The 22,500-nt window shown below is 45.3% G+C and overlaps 1 protein-coding gene across 3 annotated transcripts in view; it reads left to right on the forward strand.

The window, feature by feature from the left end:
- Positions 1 to 22,500, forward strand: part of nrp2b (neuropilin 2b) — a 232,944-nt gene that overhangs the window by 55,720 nt on the left and 154,724 nt on the right. For all 3 annotated transcript variants that reach the window (XM_042306811.1, XM_042306812.1, XM_042306813.1), the window contains exon 3: positions 16,941 to 17,122. In XM_042306811.1, the coding sequence (XP_042162745.1) occupies positions 16,941 to 17,122 (182 nt within the window). The remainder of the gene's footprint in view (positions 1 to 16,940; positions 17,123 to 22,500) is intronic.

Raw genomic sequence — 22,500 nt, forward strand, 5'->3', positions numbered from 1 at the left:
CTTGCCCGCCTCTGCTCCTGCCCCTAGCTCCTGCCCCTATGCCTCTAGCTCCTGCCCCTCCTGCCTCTAGCTCCTGCCCCTATGCCCTAGCTCCTGCCCCTAGCTCCTGCCCCTATGCCTCTAGCTCCTGCCCCTATGCCTCTAGCTCCTGCCCCTAGCTCCTGCCCCTAGCTCCTGCCCCTAGCTCCTGCCCCTAGCTCCTGCCTCTAGCTCCTGCCACTATGCCTCTAGCTCCTGCCCCTAGCTCCTGCCCCTAGCTCCTGCCCCTAGCTCCTGCCCCTAGCTCCTGCCTCTAGCTCCTGCCCCTAGCTCCTGCCCCTAGCTCCTGCCCCTAGCTCCTGCCCCTAGCTCCTGCCCCTAGCTCCTGCCCTAGCTCCTGCCCCTAGCTCCTGCCCCTAGCTCCTGCCCCTAGCTCCTGCCCCTAGCTCCTGATCCCCCTAGCTCCTGCCTCTAGCTCCTGCCCCTAGCTCCTGCCCTAGCTCCTGCCCCTAGCTTCTGCCCCTATGCCTCTAGCTCCTGCCCCTATGCCTCTAGCTCCTGCCCCTAGCTCCTGCCCCCAGCTCCTGCCCCTAGCTCCTGCCCCTAGCTCCTGCCTCTAGCTCCTGCCCCTAGCTCCTGCCCCTAGCTCCTGCCTCTAGCTCCTGCCCCTAGCTCCTGCCCCTAGCTCCTGCCCTAGCTCCTGCCCCTAGCTCCTGCCCCTAGCTTCTGCCCCTATGCCTCTAGCTCCTGCCCCTATGCCCTAGCTCCTGCCCCTAGCTCCTGCCCCTAGCTCCTGCCCCTAGCTCCTGCCCCTAGCTCCTGCCTCTAGCTCCTGCCCCTAGCTCCTGCCCCTAGCTCCTGCCCCTAGCTCCTGCCTCTAGCTCCTGCCCCTAGCTCCTGCCCCTAGCTCCTGCCTCTAGCTCCTGCCCCTAGATCCTGCCTCTAGCTCCTGGACACACACTCACACATAAACATGCAGTATGACTGCCTTTTATAAGATGCATTATCATTCAGCACGTCCTGCCTGTCGTTCTAGAGTGCCCAGCGCAGCACGGCGAGCCCCCCAGCGCAGCACGGCGAGCCCCCGGGTTATAAATAGGTTAACCATAATAAGAGGTAGGATGATCATGATATACTGTCATCAGCAGATCCACTGATCACTCAGTTTGTACAGTGGTTACTATCTCTCAGTCTGTACAGTGGCTACATTCTCTCAGTCTGTACAGTGGTTGCTATCTCTCAGTCTGTACAGTGGTTACTATCTCTGTCTGTACAGTAGTTACTATCTCTCAGTTTGTACAGTGGTTACTATCTCTCAGTCTGTACAGTGGTTGCTATCTCTCAGTCTGTACAGTGGTTGCTATCTCTCAGTCTGTACAGTGGTTGCTATCTCTCAGTTTGTACAGTGGTTACTATCTCTCAGTCTGTACAGTGGTTGCTATCTCTCAGTCTGTACAGTGGTTGCTATCTCTCAGTCTATACTATCTCTCAGTCTGTACAGTGCTTTCACCTCAGCTCTTTAACAGCAATAGAGGTGAGAATCTATCTATGATGACAGTGTGTTAGCAGTATCTACAGTGTTGAGAGGCTATTTTCCCTCTGGATCAAGAACTGTTGCTCTACTGTGCTCAAATGTTCTGGTCTACAGTACAGTACACTGTAAATATACATGCTGTCTCTGATACAGCATTTATAGTACATTAGAGTACATTTGAGTACATTGCATGCTGTCTTTGATGTTGCAGGCCTTGGTAGGTTGTTTTGTCCCTGTTGTGACATCATGTCGGAGGTGACAGATAAGATGTAACAAAGACTATTGAGGGGCCCCGGAGCAGGAGGAAGGAGAGAGAGAAAGTGGGGGAGAGAGACATCGAAAGGAGAGAGAGACCGAGAGAGAGTGGGATGAAGGTAGAAAAGAGAGAGAAAGATGAAATAAGCCTGAGAGAGAGAGAGAGAGAGAGCGATAGAGAGTGTGAGAGAGAAAGAGAGAGAGAGGGAGAGGGAGAGACAGAGAGACAGCGAGAGAGAGACAGAGGGAGAGACAGAGAGAGAGAGAGAGAGAGAGAGATAGAGAGCTGATGGGCACAGCTTCTATGTCTCCATCTCCAGCTGTGGACAGATAGCAGCTGGCTGTGGTCTCGTGTTAGCATCATGACCACATGGACTAAAGGACTGAACTAGCCCTCGCTGTGTGTGTGTGCCCTCGCTGTGTGTGTGTGTGAGCCCTCGCTGTGTGTGTGTGTGTGAGGTTCCCCGCTGCTGTGTGTGTATTCCCCTCGCTGCTGTGTGTGTGTGTGCCCTCGCTGTGTGTGTGTGTGAGCCCTCGCTGTGTGTGTGTGTGTGCCCTCGCTGTGTGTGTGTGTGTGCCCTCGCTGTGTGTGTGTGCCCTCGTGTGTGTGTGTGCCCTCGCTGTGTGTGTGTGTGCTGTGTGTGTGTGCCTCGCTGTGTGTGTGTGTGTGCCCTCGCTGTGTGTGTGTGCCCTCGCTGTGTGTGTGTGCCCTCGCTGTGTGTGTGTGTGAGCCCTCGCTGTGTGTGTGTGTGTGTGTGCCCTCGCTGTGTGTGTGTGTGTGCCCTCGCTGTGTGTGTGTGTGTGCCCTCCTGTTAAAGAGCTGGTATATATACTGAATGACACACACACACACACACACACACACACACACACACACACACACACACACACACACACACACACTGAATGTGCCCACTGAGTGAGACAGTCTACATCGATTTTCCTCTCTGTGGAATTCCTTCCCTGTTTGTGAGGCTCCTTCCCTGTTTAAGTACATAGTTCCCTGTTTGTGAGGTTCCTTCCCTGTTTAAGTACATAGTTCCCTGTTTGTGAGGTTCCTTCCCTGTTTAAGTACATAGTTCCCTGTTTGTGAGGTTCCTTCCCTGTTTAAGTACATAGTTCCCTGTTTGTGAGGTTCCTTCCCTGTTTAAGTACATAGTTCCCTGTTTGTGAGGTTCCTTCCCTGTTTAAGTACATAGTTCCCTGTTTGTGAGGTTCCTTCCCTGTTTGTGAGAATCCTTCCCTGTTTGTGAGATTCCTTCCCTGTTTGTGAGAATCCTTCCCTGTTTGTGAGGTCCCTTCCCTGTTTGTGAGGTTCCTTCCTGTTTGTGAGGTTCCTTCCCTGTTTGTGAGGTTCTTTCCCTGTTTGTGAGGTTCTTTCCCTGTTTGTGAGGTTCTTTCCCTGTTTGTGAGGTCCTTTCCCTGTTTGTGAGGTCCCTTCCTGTTTGTGAGATTCCCTTCCTGTTTGTGAGGTTCCTTCCTTGTTTGGAAGATTCCTTCCTGTTTGTGATATTCCCTTCCTGTTTGTGATATTCCCTTCCTGTTTGTGAGGTTCTTTCCCTGTTTGTGAGGTTCTTTCCCTGTTTGTGAGGTCCCTTCCTGTTTGTGAGATTCCCTTCCTGTTTGTGAGGTTCCTTCCTTGTTTGGAAGATTCCTTCCTGTTTGTGATATTCCCTTCCTGTTTGTGATATTCCCTTCCTGTTTGTGAGATTCCTTCCCTGTTTGTGAGGTTCCTTCCCTGTTTGTGAGGTTCCTTCCTTGTTTGGAAGATTCCTTCCTGTTTGTGATATTCCCTTCCTGTTTGTGAGATTCCTTCCCTGTTTGTGATATTCCCTTCCTGTTTGTGAGGTCCCTTCCCTGTTTGTAAGAATCCTTCCCTGTAGGTGAGAATCCTTCCCTGTTTGTAAGAATCCTTCCCTGTTTGTGAGGTCCCTTCCTGTTTGTGATATTCCCTTCCTGTTTGTGAGAATCCTTCCCTGTTTGTAAGAATCCTTCCCTGTTTGTAAGAGTCCTTCCCTGTTTGTGATGTCCCTTCCCTGTTTGTGAGGTCCCTTCCTGTTTGTGATATTCCCTTCCTGTTTGTGAGAATCCTTCCCTGTTTGTGAGATTCCTTCCCTGTTTGTGAGGTTCCTTCCCTGTTTGTGAGATTCCCTTCCTGTTTGTGATATTCCCTTCCTGTTTGTGAGATTCCTTCCCTGTTTGTGAGGTTCCTTCCCTGTTTGTGAGGTTCCTTCCTTGTTTGGAAGATTCCTTCCTGTTTGTGATATTCCCTTCCTGTTTGTGAGATTCCTTCCCTGTTTGTGAGATTCCTTCCCTGTTTGTGAGGTCCCTTCCCTGTTTGGAAGATTCCTTCCTTGTTTGGAAAATTCCTTCCTGTTTATGATATTCCCTTCCTGTTTGTGAGGTTCCTTCACTGTTTGTGAGATCCCTTCCCTGTTTGTGAGGTTCTTTCCCTGTTTGTGTGGTCCCTTCCTGTTTGTGATATTCCCTTCCTGTTTGTGAGATTCCCTTCCTGTTTGTGAGATCCCTTCCCTGTTTGTGAGGTTCTTTCCCTGTTTGTGTGGTCCCTTCCTGTTTGTGATATTCCCTTCCTGTTTGTGAGATTCCCTTCCTGTTTGTGAGGTTCCGTCCTTGTTTGGAAGATTCCTTCCTGTTTGTGAGATTCCTTCCCTGTTTGTGAGATTCCTTCCCTGTTTGTGAGGTCCCTTCCCTGTTTGGAAGATTCCTTCCTTGTTTGGAAGATTCCTTCCTGTTTGTGATATTCCCTTCCTGTCTGTGAGATCCCTTCCTTGTTTGGAAGATTCCTTCCTGTTTGTGAGATTCCTTCCTGTTTGTGATGGATTATGCATGTGGATGGTGGGTGATATCATCATTACTACACCATGGCAACTCAATGACCTGGCTGGAGGAAGCTCTACAGTCCATTTTCTGTGTCCCAAATTGCATTCTATTGCTTATGTAGTGCACTAATTTTAAGAGCTCTCCAGTCACCATACAGTCATTGTTTCTCTCTCTCTCTCTCTCTCTCTCTCTGGTTCAGTGGAAAACGTGACTTGACTTCAACTGAAGGTTACTGTTGTGTAGGAAGTGAACAGGTGCCAGCAGTATGAATCGCTGGTTATCCAGTCAGAACTGCAGATAGTCAGTAGTTTATTCGTCATTCCTTGAGAAACCTCAAGGCATTCGACCCAAAAAGCACTCTATTCCCTATATAGTGCACTACTTTAGACCAGGACCCTATAGCACTCTATTCCCTATATAGTGCACTACTTTAGACCAGGACCCTATAGCACTCTATTCCCTATATAGTGCACAACTTTTGGCCAGGACCCATTGGGCAAATGACGCCCCTGGGGTTCAATGATGCCCCTAGGGTTCAATGATGCTCCTAGGGTTCAATGACACCCCTAGGGTTCAATGATGCCCTAGGGTTCAATGACACATTTAGGGTTCAATGCTGCCCCAAGTGTTCAATGCTGCCCCAAGTGTTCAATGATGCTCCTAGGGTTCAATGATGCCCTAGGGTTCAATGACGCCCCTGGGGTTCAATGATGCCCATAGGGTTAAATGATGCTCCTAGGGTTCAATGATGCCCATAGGGTTCAATGACACCTTTAGGGTTCAATGGTGCCCTGTTCACTAAAGACCCTATGGCCCCTGGTCAAAAAACTAAAGTGGTGTATTATATAAGGTAGTGTATTATATAGGGTAGTGTGTTATATAGGGTAGTGTATTATATAAGGTAGCGTATTATATAGGGTAGTGTATTATATAGGGTGATGTATTATATAGGGTAGCGTATTATATAGGGTAGTGTATTGTATAATGTAGTGTATTATATAGGGTAGTGTATTATATAGGGTAGTGTATTATATAGGGTAGTGTATTATATAGGGTAGTGTATTATATAGGGTAGTGTGTTATATAGGGTAGTGTGTTATATAGGGTAGTGTGTTATATAGGGTAGTGTGTTATATAGGGTAGTGTATTATATAGGGTAGTGTATTATTTAGGGTAGTGTATTATATAGGGTAGTGTATTATATAGGGTAGTGTATTATATAGGGTAGTGTGTTATATAGGGTAGTGTGTTATATAGGGTAGTGTGTTATATAGGGTAGTGTATTATATAGGGTGATGTATTATATAGGGTAGTGTATTATATAGGGTAGTGTATTAGTGTGTTATATAGGGTAGTGTATTATATAGGGTAGTGTATTATATAGGGTAGTGTATTGTATAATGTAGTGTATTATATAGGGTAGTGTATTATATAGGGTAGTGTATTATATAGGGTAGTGTATTATATAGGGTAGTGTATTATATAGGGTAGTGTGTTATATAGGGTAGTGTGTTATATAGGGTAGTGTGTTATATAGGGTAGTGTATTATATAGGGTGATGTATTATATAGGGTAGTGTATTATATAGGGTAGTGTATTATATAGGGTAGTGTATTATATAGGGTAGTGTATTGTATAATGTAGTGTATTATATAGGGTAGTGTATTATATAGGGTAGTGTATTATATAGGGTAGTGTATTATATAGGGTAGTGTATCATATAGGGTAGTGTATTATATAGGGTAGTGTATTATATAGGGTAGTGTATTATATAGGGTAGTGTATTATATAGGGTAGTGTATTATATAGGGTCGTGTATTATATAGGGTAGTGTATTATATAGGGTAGTGTATTGTATAATGTAGTGTATTATATAGGGTAGTGTATTATATAGGGTAGTGTATTATATAGGGTAGCGTATTATATAGGGTAGTGTATTATATAGGGTAGTGTATCATAGAGGTAATGTATTACTGATGGTAATGTATTATATAGGGAAGTGTATTATAGAGTAATGTATTATATATGGTAATGTACTATAGAGGTAATGTATTAATGAGGGTATTGTATTATAGAGTAATGTATTATATATGGTAATGTACTATAGAGGTAATGTATTAATGAGGGTATTGTATTATAGAGTAATGCATTATATATGGTAATGTACTATAGAGGTAATGTATTAATGAGGGTATTGTATTATAGAGTAATGTATTATATATGGTAATGTACTATAGAGGTAATGTATTAATGAGGGTATTGTATTATAGAGTAATGTATTATATATGGTAATGTACTATAGAGGTAATGTATTAATGAGGGTATTGTATTATAGAGTAATGTATTATATATGGTAATGTACTATAGAGGTAATGTATTAATGAGGGTATTGTATTATAGAGTAATGTATTATATATGGTAATGTACTATAGAGGTAATGTATTAATGAGGGTATTGTATTATAGAGTAATGTATTATATATGGTAATGTACTATAGAGGTAACATATTAATGAGGGTATTGTATTATAGAGTAATGTATTATATATGGTAATGTACTATAGAGGTAATATATTAAGAGGGTATTGTATTATAGAGTAATGTATTATATATGGTAATGTACTATAGAGGTAATGTATTAATGAGGGTATTGTATTATAGAGTAATGTATTATATATGGTAATGTACTATAGAGGTAATGTATTAATGAGGGTATTGTATTATAGAGTAATGTATTATATATGGTAATGTACTATAGAGGTAATGTATTAATGAGGGTATTGTATTATATAGTAATGTATTATATATGGTAATGTACTATAGAGGTAATGTATTAATGAGGGTACTGTATTGTATAGTTAATAGTGTGCTATTTTGCATTAAGTTAACGTGGTAACTCTTCCTAATGGACTGCATTGTGTGTGTGTGTGTGTGTGTGTGTGTGTGTGTGTGTGTGTGTGTGTGTGTGTGTGTGTGTGTGTGTGTGTGTGTGTGTGTGTGTGCGTGTGAGAGAGAGACAGCATTTTCCTCTGAGGTAGGCTGTAGTCTTTTGCATCCTGGTCTGTGTACAGATGTGCCACTCCCCCCCCCTCCCATATGTGTTAATTTACGTTCACACGTTCACTCTTTCAGAAGGGGAACATTTCTCTCACCTGCCGTTTAAGCGTCAGAGCTTCTCAGCAGACTGGTTGTCTGGGTGAGAGTGAAGTCAAACACACACACACACACCCAGACACACACACCCAGACAGTCACACACACACACACACACAAACACTCTGTGGGTGACACTCAATCACACTCGATCTTCAAACATGTGCAAAGTGAATCTGAGACAGCTATGTGGTTTTAATGCCCTGTCAGACTACTCCAAACACTAATACACTTATAAATGACGGTAGTTAGTTGTCCCGCGTGTAAATCCTTCTTAGGCCCACTGTGTGTGAACCTTCAATGCCTTTTCTCATCAAATCCCTCAGCCTCCAACCCAGATTAATGTGATCTACATCACAGCTATACTATGAAGGACTTCCAGCTCAGTGCTAAACTATAGCAGCATACCAGTTCAATGCTAAACCATAGCAGCCAACAGCCAAATACCAGCTCAATGCTAAACCAAAGCAGCCAACAGCCAAATACCAGCTCAATGCTAAACCAAAGCAGCCAACAGCCAAATAGCAGCTCAATGCTAAACCAAAGCAGCCAACAGCCAAATAGCAGCTCAATGCTAAACCATAGCAGCCAACAGCCAAATACCAGCTCAATGCTAAACCAAAGCAGCCAACAGCCAAATACCAGCTCAATGCTAAACCATAGCAGCCAACAGCCTAATACCAGCTCAATGCTAAACCAAAGCAGCCAACAGCCAAATACCAGCTCAATGCTAAACCATAGCAACCAACAGCCAAATACCAGCTCAATGCAGACCTATAGCAGCCAACAGCCAAATACCAGCTCAATGCTAAACCATAGCAGCCAACAGTCAAATACCAGCTCAACGCTAAACCATAGCAGCCAACAGTCAAATACCAGCTCAATGCTAAACCATAGCAGCCAACAGTCAAATACCAGCTCAACGCTAAACCATAGCAGCCAACAGCCAAATACCAGCTCAATGCTAAACCATAGCAGCCAACAGCCAAATACCAGGTCAATGCTAAATCATAGCAGCCAACAGCAACAGCGAATTCCCAAATATATCTCAATGTGTATTATAGTTTACATGCAGCATGAGACTGTGGTTAGAGATGGTAGGATAGAATAGGAGAGAGTAATGGGAGAGAGAGAGACCCTCTGGGTACGGGCTAGATGGTTAGGGTTGGAAGAGAGAGTAGTGATCAGAGACCTGGAGGGGGGGTGCAGTAAGATTAGTAGGAGAACAGAGACCTGGAGGGGTTACAGTGAGATTAGTAGGAGAACAGAGACCTGGAGGGGGGGCTGCAGTGAGATTAGTAGGAGAACAGAGACCTGGAGGGGGGTTCAGTGAGATTAGTAGGAGAACAGAGACCTGGAGGGGGTTACAGTGGGATTAGTAGGAGAACAGAGACCTGGAGGGGGTTACAGTGAGATTAGTAGGAGAACAGAGACCTGGGGGGTTGCAGTGAGATTAGTAGGAGAACAGAGACCTGGAGGGGGTTGCAGTGAGATTAGTAGGAGAACAGAAACCTGGAGGGGGGTTGCAGTGAGATTAGTAGGAGAACAGAGACCTGGAGGGGGTTACAGTGGGATTAGTAGGAGAACAGAGACCTGGAGGGGGTGCAGTGAGATTAGTAGGAGAACAGAGACCTGGAGGGGGTGCAGTGGGATTAGTAGGAGAACAGAGACCTGGAGGGGTTACAGTGAGATTAGTAGGAGAACAGAGGCCTGGAGGGGGTTACAGTGGGATTAGTAGGAGAACAGAGACCTGGAGGGGTTACAGTGAGATTAGTAGGAGAACAGAGACCTGGAGGGGTTACAGTGAGATTAGTAGGAGAACAGAGACCTGGAGGGGGGTTGCAGTGAGATTAGTAGGAGAACAGAGACCTGGAGGGGGTTGCAGTGAGATTAGTAGGAGAACAGAGACCTGGAGGGGGTGCAGTGGGATTAGTAGGAGAACAGAGACCTGGGGGGTTACAGTGAGATTAGTAGGAGAACAGAGACCTGGAGTGGGTTGCAGTGAGATTAGTAGGAGAACAGAGACCTGGAGGGGGTGCAGTGAGATTAGTAGGAGAACAGAGACCTGGAGGGGGTTGTAGTGAGATTAGTAGGAGAACAGAGACCTGGAGGGGGTGCAGTGGGATTAGTAGGAGAACAGAGACCTGGGGGGTTACAGTGAGATTAGTAGGAGAACAGAGACCTGGAGTGGGTTGCAGTGAGATTAGTAGGAGAACAGAAACCTGGAGGGGGTGCAGTGGGATTAGTAGGAGAACAGAGACCTGGGGGGTTACAGTGAGTTTAGTAGGAGAACAGAGACCTGGAGGGGGGTTGCAGTGAGATTAGTAGGAGAACAGCCTCTAGTTTAGATGAGGTCAAACATATTGCCTGAGAGAGAGTGGGAGGGGACGGTGAAAGAGTGAGGTCAGAAGATGCAAGGAGGGGAAAGAAAGAGTTGGAAAGAAATTAATCGAAGGCATGTGACAGCAGGTAGCTAGTGGTCCCAGATAGAGAGCGACACACACACGCACACACACCACACACACACACACACACACACACCACACACACACACACACAGTTGAAGTCACAGGGGTCATTTAAACTCGTTTTTCAACACCATGGGACCACGCAGCCGTCAAACCGCTCAGGAAGGAGACGCGTTCTGTCTCCTAGAGATGAACGTACTTTGATGTGAAAAGTGCAAATCAATCCCGGAATAACAGCAAAGGACCTTGTGAAGATGCTGGAGGAAACAGGTACAAAAGTATCTGTATCCACAGTAAAACAAGTCCTATATCGACATAACCTGAAAGGCCGCTCAGCAAGGAAGAAGCCACTGCTCCAAAACCACCATAAAAAAGCCAGACTACGGTTTGCAACTGTGCATGGGGACAAAGATCGTACTTTTTGGAGACATGTCCTCTGGTCTGATGAAACAAAAATGGAACTGTTTGGCCATAATGACAATCGTTATGTTTGGAGGAAAAAGGGGGATGCTTGCAAGCCAAAGAACACCATCCCAACCGTGAAGCACGGGGGTGGCAGCATCATGTTGTGGGGGTGCTTTGCTGCAGGAGGGACCGGTGCACTTCACAAAATAGATGGCATCATGAGGAAGGAACATTATGTGGATATATTGAAGCAACATCAAGACATCAGTCAGGAAGTTAAAGCTTGGTCGTAAATGGGTCTTCCAAATGGACTATGACCCCAAGCATACTTCCAAAGTTCTGGCAAAATGGCTTAAGGACAACAAAGTCAAAGTATTGGCGTGGCCATCACAAAGGCCTGACCTCAATCCTATAGAACATTTGTGGGCAGAACTGAAAAAGTGTGTGTGAGCAAGGAGGCCTACAAACCTGACTCAGTTACACCAGCTCTGTCAGGAGGAATGGGACAAAATTCACCAAACCTACTGTGGGAAGCTTGTGGAAGGCTCCCTGAAACAAACTTCTGACCCACTGGGAATGTGATGAAAGAAATAAAAGCTGAAATAAATCATTCTCTCTACTATTATTCTGACATTTCACAATCTTAAAATAAAGTGTTGATCCTAACTGACCTAAAACAGGGAATTTTTACTGGGATTAAATTTCAGGAATTGTGAAAAAACTGTATTTAAATGTATTTGGCTAAGGTGTATATAAACTTCCGACTTCAACTATACACACACACACACACACACACACACACACACACACACACACACACACACACACACACACACACACACACAGCATGTCTCCCAGCTCGGAGAAGGCACCGTGGCTAATGTCAGAACTAATTGGAGAGGGGGTAGAATCAGAATCCGCCCCGATGCCGCCTGCAGCTCTCCTGAACGACCTGAAGAACCCAAATGCCACCCTATTCCCTATGCACTACGGGCTCTGTTGAAAAGTAGTGCACTATATAGGGAATAGAGTGCTATTTGGGTTGTCGTCAGAGATCTCTCGCTGCCTCAGTGCGGCTGCTGCTGCAAGACTTGCCAGCAACAAAGAGAGAGACATTGTGATCATGTCAAAAGAGCCCTGTCGGATCTGTCTCCACGGCTGCGATTCGGAGAACAGAGAAAAAGAGGATTCAACCTCAAAAGCTCGCTGGTGTTCTCCAGTCTAAATATACTCAGGCAGGCCTTCATAGAGCTCTTACTCTGCCTATACCTCGGCTCTCTCACTGCCTCTACCTTGTCTCTGCCTCTGCCTCTTCCTCGTCTCTCTCACTGCATCTACCTCTACTTTGTCTCTCTCTCTGCCTCTGCCTCTACCTCGCCTCTACCTTGTCTCTCTCTCTGCCTCTACCTCTATCTTGTCTCTCTCTCTACCTCTACCTCTACTTTGTCTCTCTCTCTCTGCCTCTGCCTCTACCTCGTCTCTACCTCGTCTCTCTCTCTGCCTCTACCTCTACCTCATCTCTCTCAATGCCTCTACCTCGTCTCTCTATCTACCTCTACCTCGTCTCTCTCACTGCCTCTACCTCGTCTCTCTCTCTACCTCTGTCTCTACCTCTACCTCATCTCTCTCACTGCCTCTACCTCGTCTCTCTCACTGCCTCTATCTCTACCTCGTCTCTCTCTCTCTACCTCTACCTCGTCTCTCTCTCTACCTCTACCTCTACCCCGTCTCTCTCTCTGCCTCTACCTCTACCTCGTCTACCTCTACCTCGTCTCTCTCACTCCCTCTGCCTCTACTTTGTCTCTCTCTCTGCCTCTACCTCTGCCTCTACCTTGCCTTTTCTCTCTCTCTGCCTCTGCCTCTACCTCGTCTCTACCTCGTCTCTCTCTCTGCCTCTACCTCTACCTCGTCTCTCTCAATGCCTCTACCTCGTCTCTCTATCTACCTCTACCTCGTCTCTCTCACTGCCTCTTCCTCGTCTCTCTCTCTACCTCTACCTCTGTCTCTACCTCTACCTCATCTCTCTCACTGCCTCTACCTCGTCTCTCTCACTGCCTCTACCTCTACCTCGTCTCTCTCTCTCTACCTCTACCTCGTCTCTCTCTCTACCTCTACCTCTACCCCGTCTCACTCTCTGCCTCTACCTCTACCTCATCTACCTCTACCTCGTCTCTCTCACTCCCTCTACCTCTACTTTGTCTCTCTCTCTGCCTCTACCTCTGCCTCTACCTTGCCTTGTCTCTCTCTCTGCCTCTACCTCTACCTCGTCTCTCTCACTGCCTCTACCTCGTCTCTCTCTCTCTACCTCTATCTCGTCTCTCTCACTGCCTTTACCTCTACCTTGTCTCTCTCTCTGCCTCTACCTCTACTTCGTCTACCTCTACCTCGTCTCTCTCACTCCCTCTACCTCTACTTTGTTTCTCTCTCTGCCTCTACCTCTGCCTCTACCTTGCCTTTTCTCTCTCTCTGCCTCTACGTCTACCTCGTCTCTCTCACTGCCTCTACTTTGTCTCTCTCTCTGCCTCTGCCTCTACCTTGCCTCTCTCACTGCCTCTACCTCTACTTTGTCTCTCTCACTGCCTCTGTCTCTACCTCTGCCTCTACCTCTACGTTGTCTCTCTCTCTGCCTCTACCTCTGCCTCTACCTTGCCTCTACCTCTCTCACTACCTCTGCCTCTACCTCTCTCACTACCTCTGCCTCTACCTCTCTCACTACCTCTGCCTCTACCTCTCTCACTACCTCTGCCTCTACCTCTCTCACTACCTCTGCCTCTACCTTGCCTTGTCTCTCTCACTGCCTCTGCTTCTACCTGTAGGCTACTGAGTAGAGGGGAATCAGGCTGGGAAGCAGGCCTGGCTCAGAGTGGAGGAAGGGGTGAGGAGGAAGAGGGGGAAGGGGGAAGAAGGGAGGGAGGACACCTGTCTGTGTCTGTCAGAGGGGGGGCTGAGAGCAGTGTCAGGTTCTCTCCTCCACCCCCACGCACTCCTCTACCTGACACAGTGCCACCAGTTATGTGCCCCACAGCAGTTTAGTCTGTTAGAGAGAGAGAGAGAGAGAGAGAGAGAGAGAGACAGAGAGAGAGAGAGAGAGAGAGAGAGAGAGAGAGAGAGAGAGAGAGAGAGAGAGAGAGAGAGAGAGACAGAGAGAGAGAGAGAGAGAGAGAGAGAGAGAGAGAGAGAGAGAGAGACAGAGAGAGAGAGACAGAGAGAGAGAGAGAGAGAGAGAGAGAGAGAGATAATAAATCTGTCACATCTTTATCCCGGCCAAAGCAGTAACTGACATGTCCATTTTAAAGCTAGAAGAGGAATAGAAGAAGAAGGAAGAACAGAACCCTAGGCTTTGTGAGAACAACCCTCAACCACGTTGCCACGGCGTTGTCAGTTCACACGCTATCGCTGACACAATGCATGAGGGAGGTGAGTTGGTGTTAGGAGACTTGTTTTCCTCTTCCCTCCCCTGAATGTCCCCCCTCCCCCACCGTCCGTGGATAGAGCTGCATGCTACATGCTGGTTCTCCCTAGTACAACACACTGTATCCATGTTAAGGGACTTGTTTACCTCTCCCTCCCCTGAATGTCCCCTGTCCGTGGATAGAGCTGCAGGCTAAATGCTGGCTAGCCTCCACCGGCAACAGTAAAGATTGTCCCAAGTACAACACCTTTCTAAGGTCTATAACACAGGGCACAGAGCAGTCAGCATGACACAGTACTACATTATCTGTACTTCAGCTTCTACTGGATTATTATTACAAATATAGTCATGTAGTAATATAGTAATATTGTAATGTAGTGATATAATAATATAATAATATAGTAATATATTAATATAATAATATAGTAATATAATAATATAATAATATAGTAATATAATAATATAGTAATATATGAATATAAGAATATAGTAATATAATAAAATATTAATATAATAATATAGTAATATAATAATATAGTAATATATTAATATAATAATTTTGTAATATAATAATATAGTAATATAATAATATAATAATATAGTAATATAATAATATAGTAATATATTAATATAAGAATATAGTAATATAGTAATATAGTAATATAATAATATAGTAATATATTAATATAATAATATAGTAATATAATAATATATTAAAAAATAATAATATAATAATATAATAATATAGTAATATAATAATATAGTAATATAATAACATAATAATATAGTAATATAATAATAATAATATAGTAATATATTAATATAATAATATAGTAATATAATAATATAGTAATATATTAATATAATAATACAATAATATAGTAATATAATAATATAGTAATATAATAATATAGTAATATAATAATATAATATAGTAATATAATAATATAATAATGTAGTAATATAATAATATAATATAATAATATAGTAATATAATAATATAGTAATATCATAATATAGTAATATAATAATATAATATAGTAATGTTGTAATATAATAATATAATAATATGGTAATGTAATGATACAGCAATTTAGCAATATATTAATATAGTGATATAGTAATACACACACACACAGAGAGCTAGTTCAATAGAACGCCTGCTCCCTCTCTATTCCTCTCCAGGTGACCAGATATCTCCATAAACCCTACCAGATCCACTAGTAATTCACCAGTAATCCAGCAGTAATCCACCTGTAATCCATCAGTAATCCACCTGTAATCCAGCAGTAATCCACCTGTAATCCAGCAGTAATCCAGCAGTAATCCACCTGTAATCCAGAAGTAATCCAGCAGTAATCCACCTGTAATCCACCTGTAATCCACCTGTAATCCAGCAGTAATCCACCTGTAATCCACCTGTAATCCAGCAGTAATCCACCTGTAATCCAGCAGTAATCCACCTGTAATCCACCATAATCCAGAAGTAATCCAGCAGTAATCCACCTGTAATCCACCTGTAATCCACCTGTAATCCACCAGTAATCCAGCAGTAATCCAGAAGTAATCCAGCAGTAATCCACCTGTAATCCACCTGTAATCCACCTGTAATCCACCTGTAATCCAGCAGTAATCCACCTGTAATCCAGCAGTAATCCACCTGTAATCCAGCAGGAATCTGGAGGGCTGGTTATTAAATTAATTACCCTACATTTTATATTAAAATGAAAGGACATCAAGGCCTAACGGTCTGGAGTTGCTCTTATCAGTCTTTCTCTAATTATCGTCTGCACTGATTGGTAGATCGAGGGATATAGCCACAACCCTACTATACTGCACTGTGTCTATAGTACAATGGAGGTACCTGCAGGGCCTGAGGTTGCAGTCTTTCTTTCATTGTCTTATTAATTTAGATAGAGCACCTTTCCTCTGCTCTGATCGTTAGACTGAAGGACGAGTGTTTTATAGAAGTGACCCACCAGTCGAAAGACAATGGCCTCTATCCCAGACCCTAACTCTGTTATCATGTGTCCTCAGTTATAAAGGTTTCTTTTGGAGAGGCAGGTGGGTTTGGTCTTGTTGCTTAAGGTTTAAGAAACTGACCAATAGGAATATGAGTTTGGGTGAGAGAACAGAGGTCAGCTGACAGTCAAAGACCAGAGAAACTGACCAATAGGACACGAGTTGGAATTATACACTTCAGGCTACATCTGAATGGGACTCTATTCCCTATGTGGTGCACTAATCTGGATCAAAGTAGTGCACTATATAGGGATTAGGGTGATCAAAGTAATGCACTATATAGGGATTAGGGTGATCAAAAGTAGTGCACTATATGGGGATTAGGTTGATCAAAAGTAGTGCACTATATCTGTCTTACTGGGTTGGCCAGCTATATCTCATCTGTCTATGTATCATCTGTCTATATCTCATCTGTCTATATCTCATCTGTCCATATCTCCTCTGTCTATATCTCCTCTGTCTATATCTCCTCTGTCTATATCTCCTCTGTCTATATCTCATCTGTATATATCTCATCTGTATATATCTCATCTGTTTTACTGGGTTGGCCAGCTATATCTCCTCTGTCTATATCTCCTCTGTCTATATCTCATCTGTCTATATCTCCTCTGTCTATATCTCCTCTGTCTATATCTCCTCTGTCTATATCTCCTCTGTCTATATCTCCTCTGTCTATATCTCATCTGTCTATATCTCATCTGTCTCACTGGGTTGGCCAGCTATATCTCCTCTGTCTATATCTCCTCTGTCTATATCTCTTCTGTCTATATCTCATCTGTCTCACTGGGTTGGCCAGCTATATCTCCTCTGTCTGTATTCTACTTGGTTTTCGTGGACTTCCAATACCAAACATGTTGTCCATGTTTCTACCCAGATATGACTTCATAGAGATCCGTGATGGAAACAGTGAGAATGGAGATCTGTTGGGTAAACACTGCAGCAACATCGCCCCTCCAGCCATCATCTCCTCCGGCCCCGTGCTCCACATCAAGTTTGTCTCTGACTACGCTCACCAAGGAGCTGGTTTTTCACTGCGCTACGAGATCTTCAAAACTGGTGAGTCCAATATGAATAAAGACACAAGGTTGATACAAACGTTTAACTACACAAATAGATTGGGACAAATGAAACCCAGTAGAAAGGCAGTCGGTAGTCCTATTGGTTATAGATACACTTAGGAGCAGTTTCCCGGACACGGGTTAAATTATTATTATTATTATTATATTCTGGCAGTTAGAGATGTACACTGGCTTGCGAAAGTATTCACCCCCCTTGGCATTTTTCCTATTTTGTTGCCTTACAACCTGGAATTAAAATAGCTTTTTTGGGTGGAGGTTGGTATCATTTGATTTACACAACATGCCGACCACTTTGAAGATGCAACATATTTTTTATTGTGAAACAAACAAGAATAAGACAAAAAAAAACTGAAAACATGAGTGTATAACTATTCACCCCCCCAAAGTCAATACTTTGTAGAGCCACCTTTTGTAGCAATTACAGCTGCATGTCTCTTGGGGTATGTCTCTATAAGCTTGGCACATCTAGCCACTGGGATTTTTGCCCATTCTTCAAGGCAAAACTGCTCCAGCTCCTTCAAATTGGATGGGTTACGCTGGTGTACCTCAATCTTAAAGTCATATCACAGATTCTCAATTGACTTGAAGTCTGGGCTTTGATTAGGCCATTCCAAGACATTTAAACCCCTTAATCCACTCGAGTGTTGCTTTAGCAGGGTCATTATCCTGCTGGAAGGTGAACCTCCGTCCCAGTCTCAAATCTCTGGAAGACTGAAACAGGTTTCCCTCAAGAATTACCCTGTATTTAGCACCATACATCATTCCTTAAATTCTGACCAGTTTCCCAGTCCCTGCCGATGAAAAACACCACCCTACAGCATGATGCTGCCACCACCATACTTAACTGTGGGGATGGTGTTCTCGTGGTGATGAGAGGTGTTGAAGTACAGATAATGTAGACATAGCGTTTTCCTTGATGGCCAAAAAGCTCAACTTTAGTCTCATCTGACCGGAGGACCTTTTTCCATATGTTTGGGGAGGCTCATACATGCCTTTTGGAGAACACCAAATGTGTTTGCTTATTTTTTTTCTTTAAGCAATGGCTTTATTCTGGCCACTCTTCCATAAAGCCCAGCTCTGTGGAGTGTACGGCTTAAAGTGGTCCTATGGACAGATACTCCAATCTCCGCTGTGGAGCTTTGCAGCTCCTTCAGGGTTATCTTTGGTCTCTTTGTTGCCTCTCTGATTAATGCCCTCCTTGCCTGGTCCGTGAGTTTTGTTGGGCAGCCCTCTCTTGGCAGGTTTGTTGTGGTGACATATTCTTTCCATTTTTTAAAATAATGAATTTAATGGTGCTCTGTGGGATGTTCAAAGTTTCTGATATTTCTTTATAACCCAACCCTGATCTATACTACTCCACAACTTTGTCCCTGATCTGTTTGGAGAGCTCCTTGGTCTTCATGGTGACGCTTGCTTGGTGATGTTGCAGACTCTGGGGCCTTTCAGAACAACTGAGATCATGTGATACTTAGATTGCACACAGGTGGACTTTATTTAATTAATTATGTGACTTCTGAAGGTAATTGGTTGCACCAGATCTTATTTAGGGGCTTCATAGCAAAGGGGGTGAATACATATGCACGCACCACTGTTCAGTTTTTAAAAAATGTAACTTTTTTTTTTAAATATATAATTTCCAAAAATCCATTTAAATACCAGGTTGTAATGCAACAAAATAGGAGAAACACCAAGGGGGATGAATAATTTTGCATGGCACTGTAGCTAGCTACACAAATACTGTAAAAAAATACTGGTATCTTTGTAGGACAGGTTAAATGGTATCTTTGTAGGACAGGTCAGATGGTAGTTTTGTAGGACAAGTTAAATGGTAGCTATATGGGACAGGTTAATGGTAGCTGTGTAGGACAGGTTACATGGTAGCTTTGTAAGACAGGTTACATGATAGCTTTGTGAGACAGGTTAAATGGTAGCTTTGTAGGACAGGTTAAATGGTAGATTTGTAAGACAGGTTAGATGGTAGATTTGTAAGACACGTTACATGGTAGCATTGTAGGACAGGTTACATGATAGCTTTGTTTGACAGGTTACATGGTAGCTTTGTAAGACAGGCTACATGGTAGCTTTGTAAGACAGGCTACATGGTAGCTTTGTAGGACATGTTAAATGGTATCTTTGTAGGACATGTCAGATGGTAGCTTTGTAGGACAAGTTAAATGGTAACTATGTGGGACAGGTTAATGGTAGCTATGCAGGACAGTGCCTGTGGGACACACACCTCTATCCTTCACAGTGCCTGTGGGACACACACCTCTATCCTTCACAGTGCCTGTGGGACACACACCTCTATCCTTCACAGTGCCTGTGGGACACACACCTCTATCCTTCACAGTGCCTGTGGGACACACACCTCTATCCTTCACAGTGCCTGTGGGACACACACCTCTATCCTTCACAGTGCCTGTGGGACACACACCTCTATCCTTCACAGTGCCTGTGGGACACACACCTCTATCCTTCACAGTGCCTGTGGGACACACACCTCTATCCTTCACAGTGCCTGTGGGACACACACAGTGCCTGGGACACACACCTATCCTTCACAGTGCCTGTGGGACACACACACAGTGCCTATCATCCTTCACAGTGCCTGTGGGACACACACCTCTATCCTTCACAGTGCCTGTGGGACACACACCTCTATCCTTCACAGTGCCTGTGGGACACACACCTCTATCCTTCACAGTGCCTGTGGGACACACACCTCTATCCTTTTACAGTGCCTGTGGGACACACACCTCTATCCTTCACAGTGCCTGTGGGACACACACCTCTATCCTTCACAGTGCCTGTGGGACTCACACCTCTATCCTTCACAGTGCCTGTGGGACACACACCTCTATCCTTTACAGTGCCTGTGGGACACACACCTCTATCCTTCACAGTGCCTGTGGGACACACACCTCTATCCTTCACAGTGCCTGTGGGACACACACCTCTGATTAAGTAAATGGCCGTCAGTCGTTCCTCCTTTCTTTCTTCTGTTCCTCCTGAAAGCATTCCAGGAATGCCTGCTAGTCCTGCCTGCTAGTCCTGCTTAATGGAGACCTGCTTTCTCGTCCCTGGAGAGAAGGGGTGGGGGTTACTAACACATCACATGTGGTGGTCTGGTGTAGTTTAGTCTGCTGTGGTCAGGGCTGGCTGTTAGCTGTTCACTGTTCACTGGCAAATGCTTTCTGGCACTACTGGGACTTGGGGAAGTGTGTGTGGTTTGACAGAACCCACCCTGCGGACTCTAACACAACAGAGTCGTTAGTGTTAACACCCACTCACCCACTCAGACCCTTAGAGAGAGAGGGGGGAGGGGGAGAGGAGGGGGAGAGAGACAGGGGAGGAGAGGAGAGGAGGGGGAGAGGGGAGGGGGAGAGGAGGGGGAGAGAGAGAGGGGAGGAGAGGAGAGGAGGGGGAGAGGGGAGAGGGAGGAGGGGGAGAGGAGGGGGAGAGGAGGGGGAGAGAGACAGGGGAGGAGAGGAGAGGAGGGGGAGAGGGAGAGGGGAGGAGGGGCAGAGGAGGGGGAGAGGGAGAGGAGGGGGAGAGGAGGGGGAGAGAGAGAGGGGAGGGGAAGAGGAGGGGGAGAGAGAGAGGGGAGGAGAGGAGAGGAAGGGGAGAGGGAGAGGGAGAGGAGGGGGAGAGGGAGAGGGGAGGAGGGGGAGAGGAGGGGGAGAGAGAGAGAGGGGAGGGGGAGAGGAGCGGGGAGAGAGAGAGGGGAGGAGGGGAAGAGAGAGAGAGGAGAGGAGGGGGAGAGAGAAGGGAGGGGGATATGGATTGGGGGGAGAGAGAGAGAGAGAGAGAGAGAGAGGAGAGGGGGAGAGAGAGGGGAGAGGGGGGAGAGGGAGAGGAGAGGAGGGGGAGAGAGAGGAGAGGAGGTGGAGAGAGAGGGGAGGGGGAGAGAGAGGAGAGGAGGGAGAGAAAGGGAGAGAGAGAGGAGAGGGGGAAATGGTATAAGGGAGAGAGAGCGGAGAGTGGGAGAGAGAGAGGAGATGAGGGGAGAGAAAGGGGAGAGGAGGGGAGAGAGAGGGGGGATTTGGGGAGGGGGAGAGGAAAGGAGGGGGGAGAGAGAGAGGAGAGGAGGAGAGAGAGAGAGAGAGAGAGAGGAGAAGAGTGGAGAGAGAGAGGGGAGAGGAGAGGAGGTGGAGAGAGAGGAGAGGAGGGGGTAGAGAGAGAGGAGAGGAGGGGGAGAAATGAGAGGAGGGGGTGAAACAGAGAGGAGGGGGGAGGAGAGGAGAGGGTGAAACAGGGGGAGGGGAGGAGAGGGGAGGAGGGGCAGAGGAGGGGGAGAGGGAGAGGAGGGGGAGAGGAGGGAATGAGAGAGAGGACAGGAGGGGAGGGAGAGGGGAGGGGAGAGAAACAGAGGAACAGAGTGGATTTCCCCTGGGAGGAAGTGATGTCATGGTATCCCACGTCCCCTGAGCTGAGGACTGGCAGCTGCTGTGAAGGATGGTCAACTCCCCATTGCTGTCTGACACTTCAGCACACACACACACACACACACACACACACACACACACACACACACACACACACACACACACACACACACACACAATGATGAAACCTGGAACGTTTGGAATGTAAACGCGGTTGCCATGGTATTAACAAGATCTCGTTATGCCGGAAGGTACGACTAAGTATGTGTGTGGGTGTTTGTATAAATTCTGTGTGTGTGTGTGTGTGTGTGTGTGTGTGTGTGTGTGTGTGTGTGTGTGTGTGTGTGTGTGTGTGTGTGTGTGTGTGTGTTTGTGTGTGTGTGTGTGGAACATAGTAAATAGTATATACAGTGCCTTGCGAAAGTATTCGGCCCCCTTGAACTTTGCGACCTTTTGCCACATTTCAGGCTTCAAACATAAAGATATAAAACTGTATTTTTTGTGAAGAATCAACAACAAGTGGGACACAATCATGAAGTGGAACGACATTTATTGGATATTTCAAACTTTTTAACAAATCAAAAACTGAAAAATTGGGCGTGCAAAATTATTCAGCCCCTTTACTTTCAGTGCAGCAAACTCTCTCCAGAAGTTCAGTGAGGATCTCTGAATTATCCAATGTTGACCTAAATGACTAATGATGATAAATACAATCCACCTGTGTGTAATCAAGTCTCCGTATAAATGCACCTGCACTGTGATAGTCTCAGAGGTCCGTTAAAAGCGCAGAGAGCATCATGAAGAACAAGGAACACACCAGGCAGGTCCGAGATACTGTTGTGAAGAAGTTTAAAGCCGGATTTGGATACAAAAAGATTTCCCAAGCTTTAAACATCCCAAGGAGCACTGTGCAAGCGATAATATTGAAATGGAAGGAGTATCAGACCACTGCAAATCTACCAAGACCTGG

The sequence above is a fragment of the Oncorhynchus tshawytscha genome, linkage group LG26 (assembly GCF_018296145.1).
Source record: "Oncorhynchus tshawytscha isolate Ot180627B linkage group LG26, Otsh_v2.0, whole genome shotgun sequence".
NCBI classification, from domain to species: Eukaryota; Metazoa; Chordata; class Actinopteri; order Salmoniformes; family Salmonidae; genus Oncorhynchus; species Oncorhynchus tshawytscha.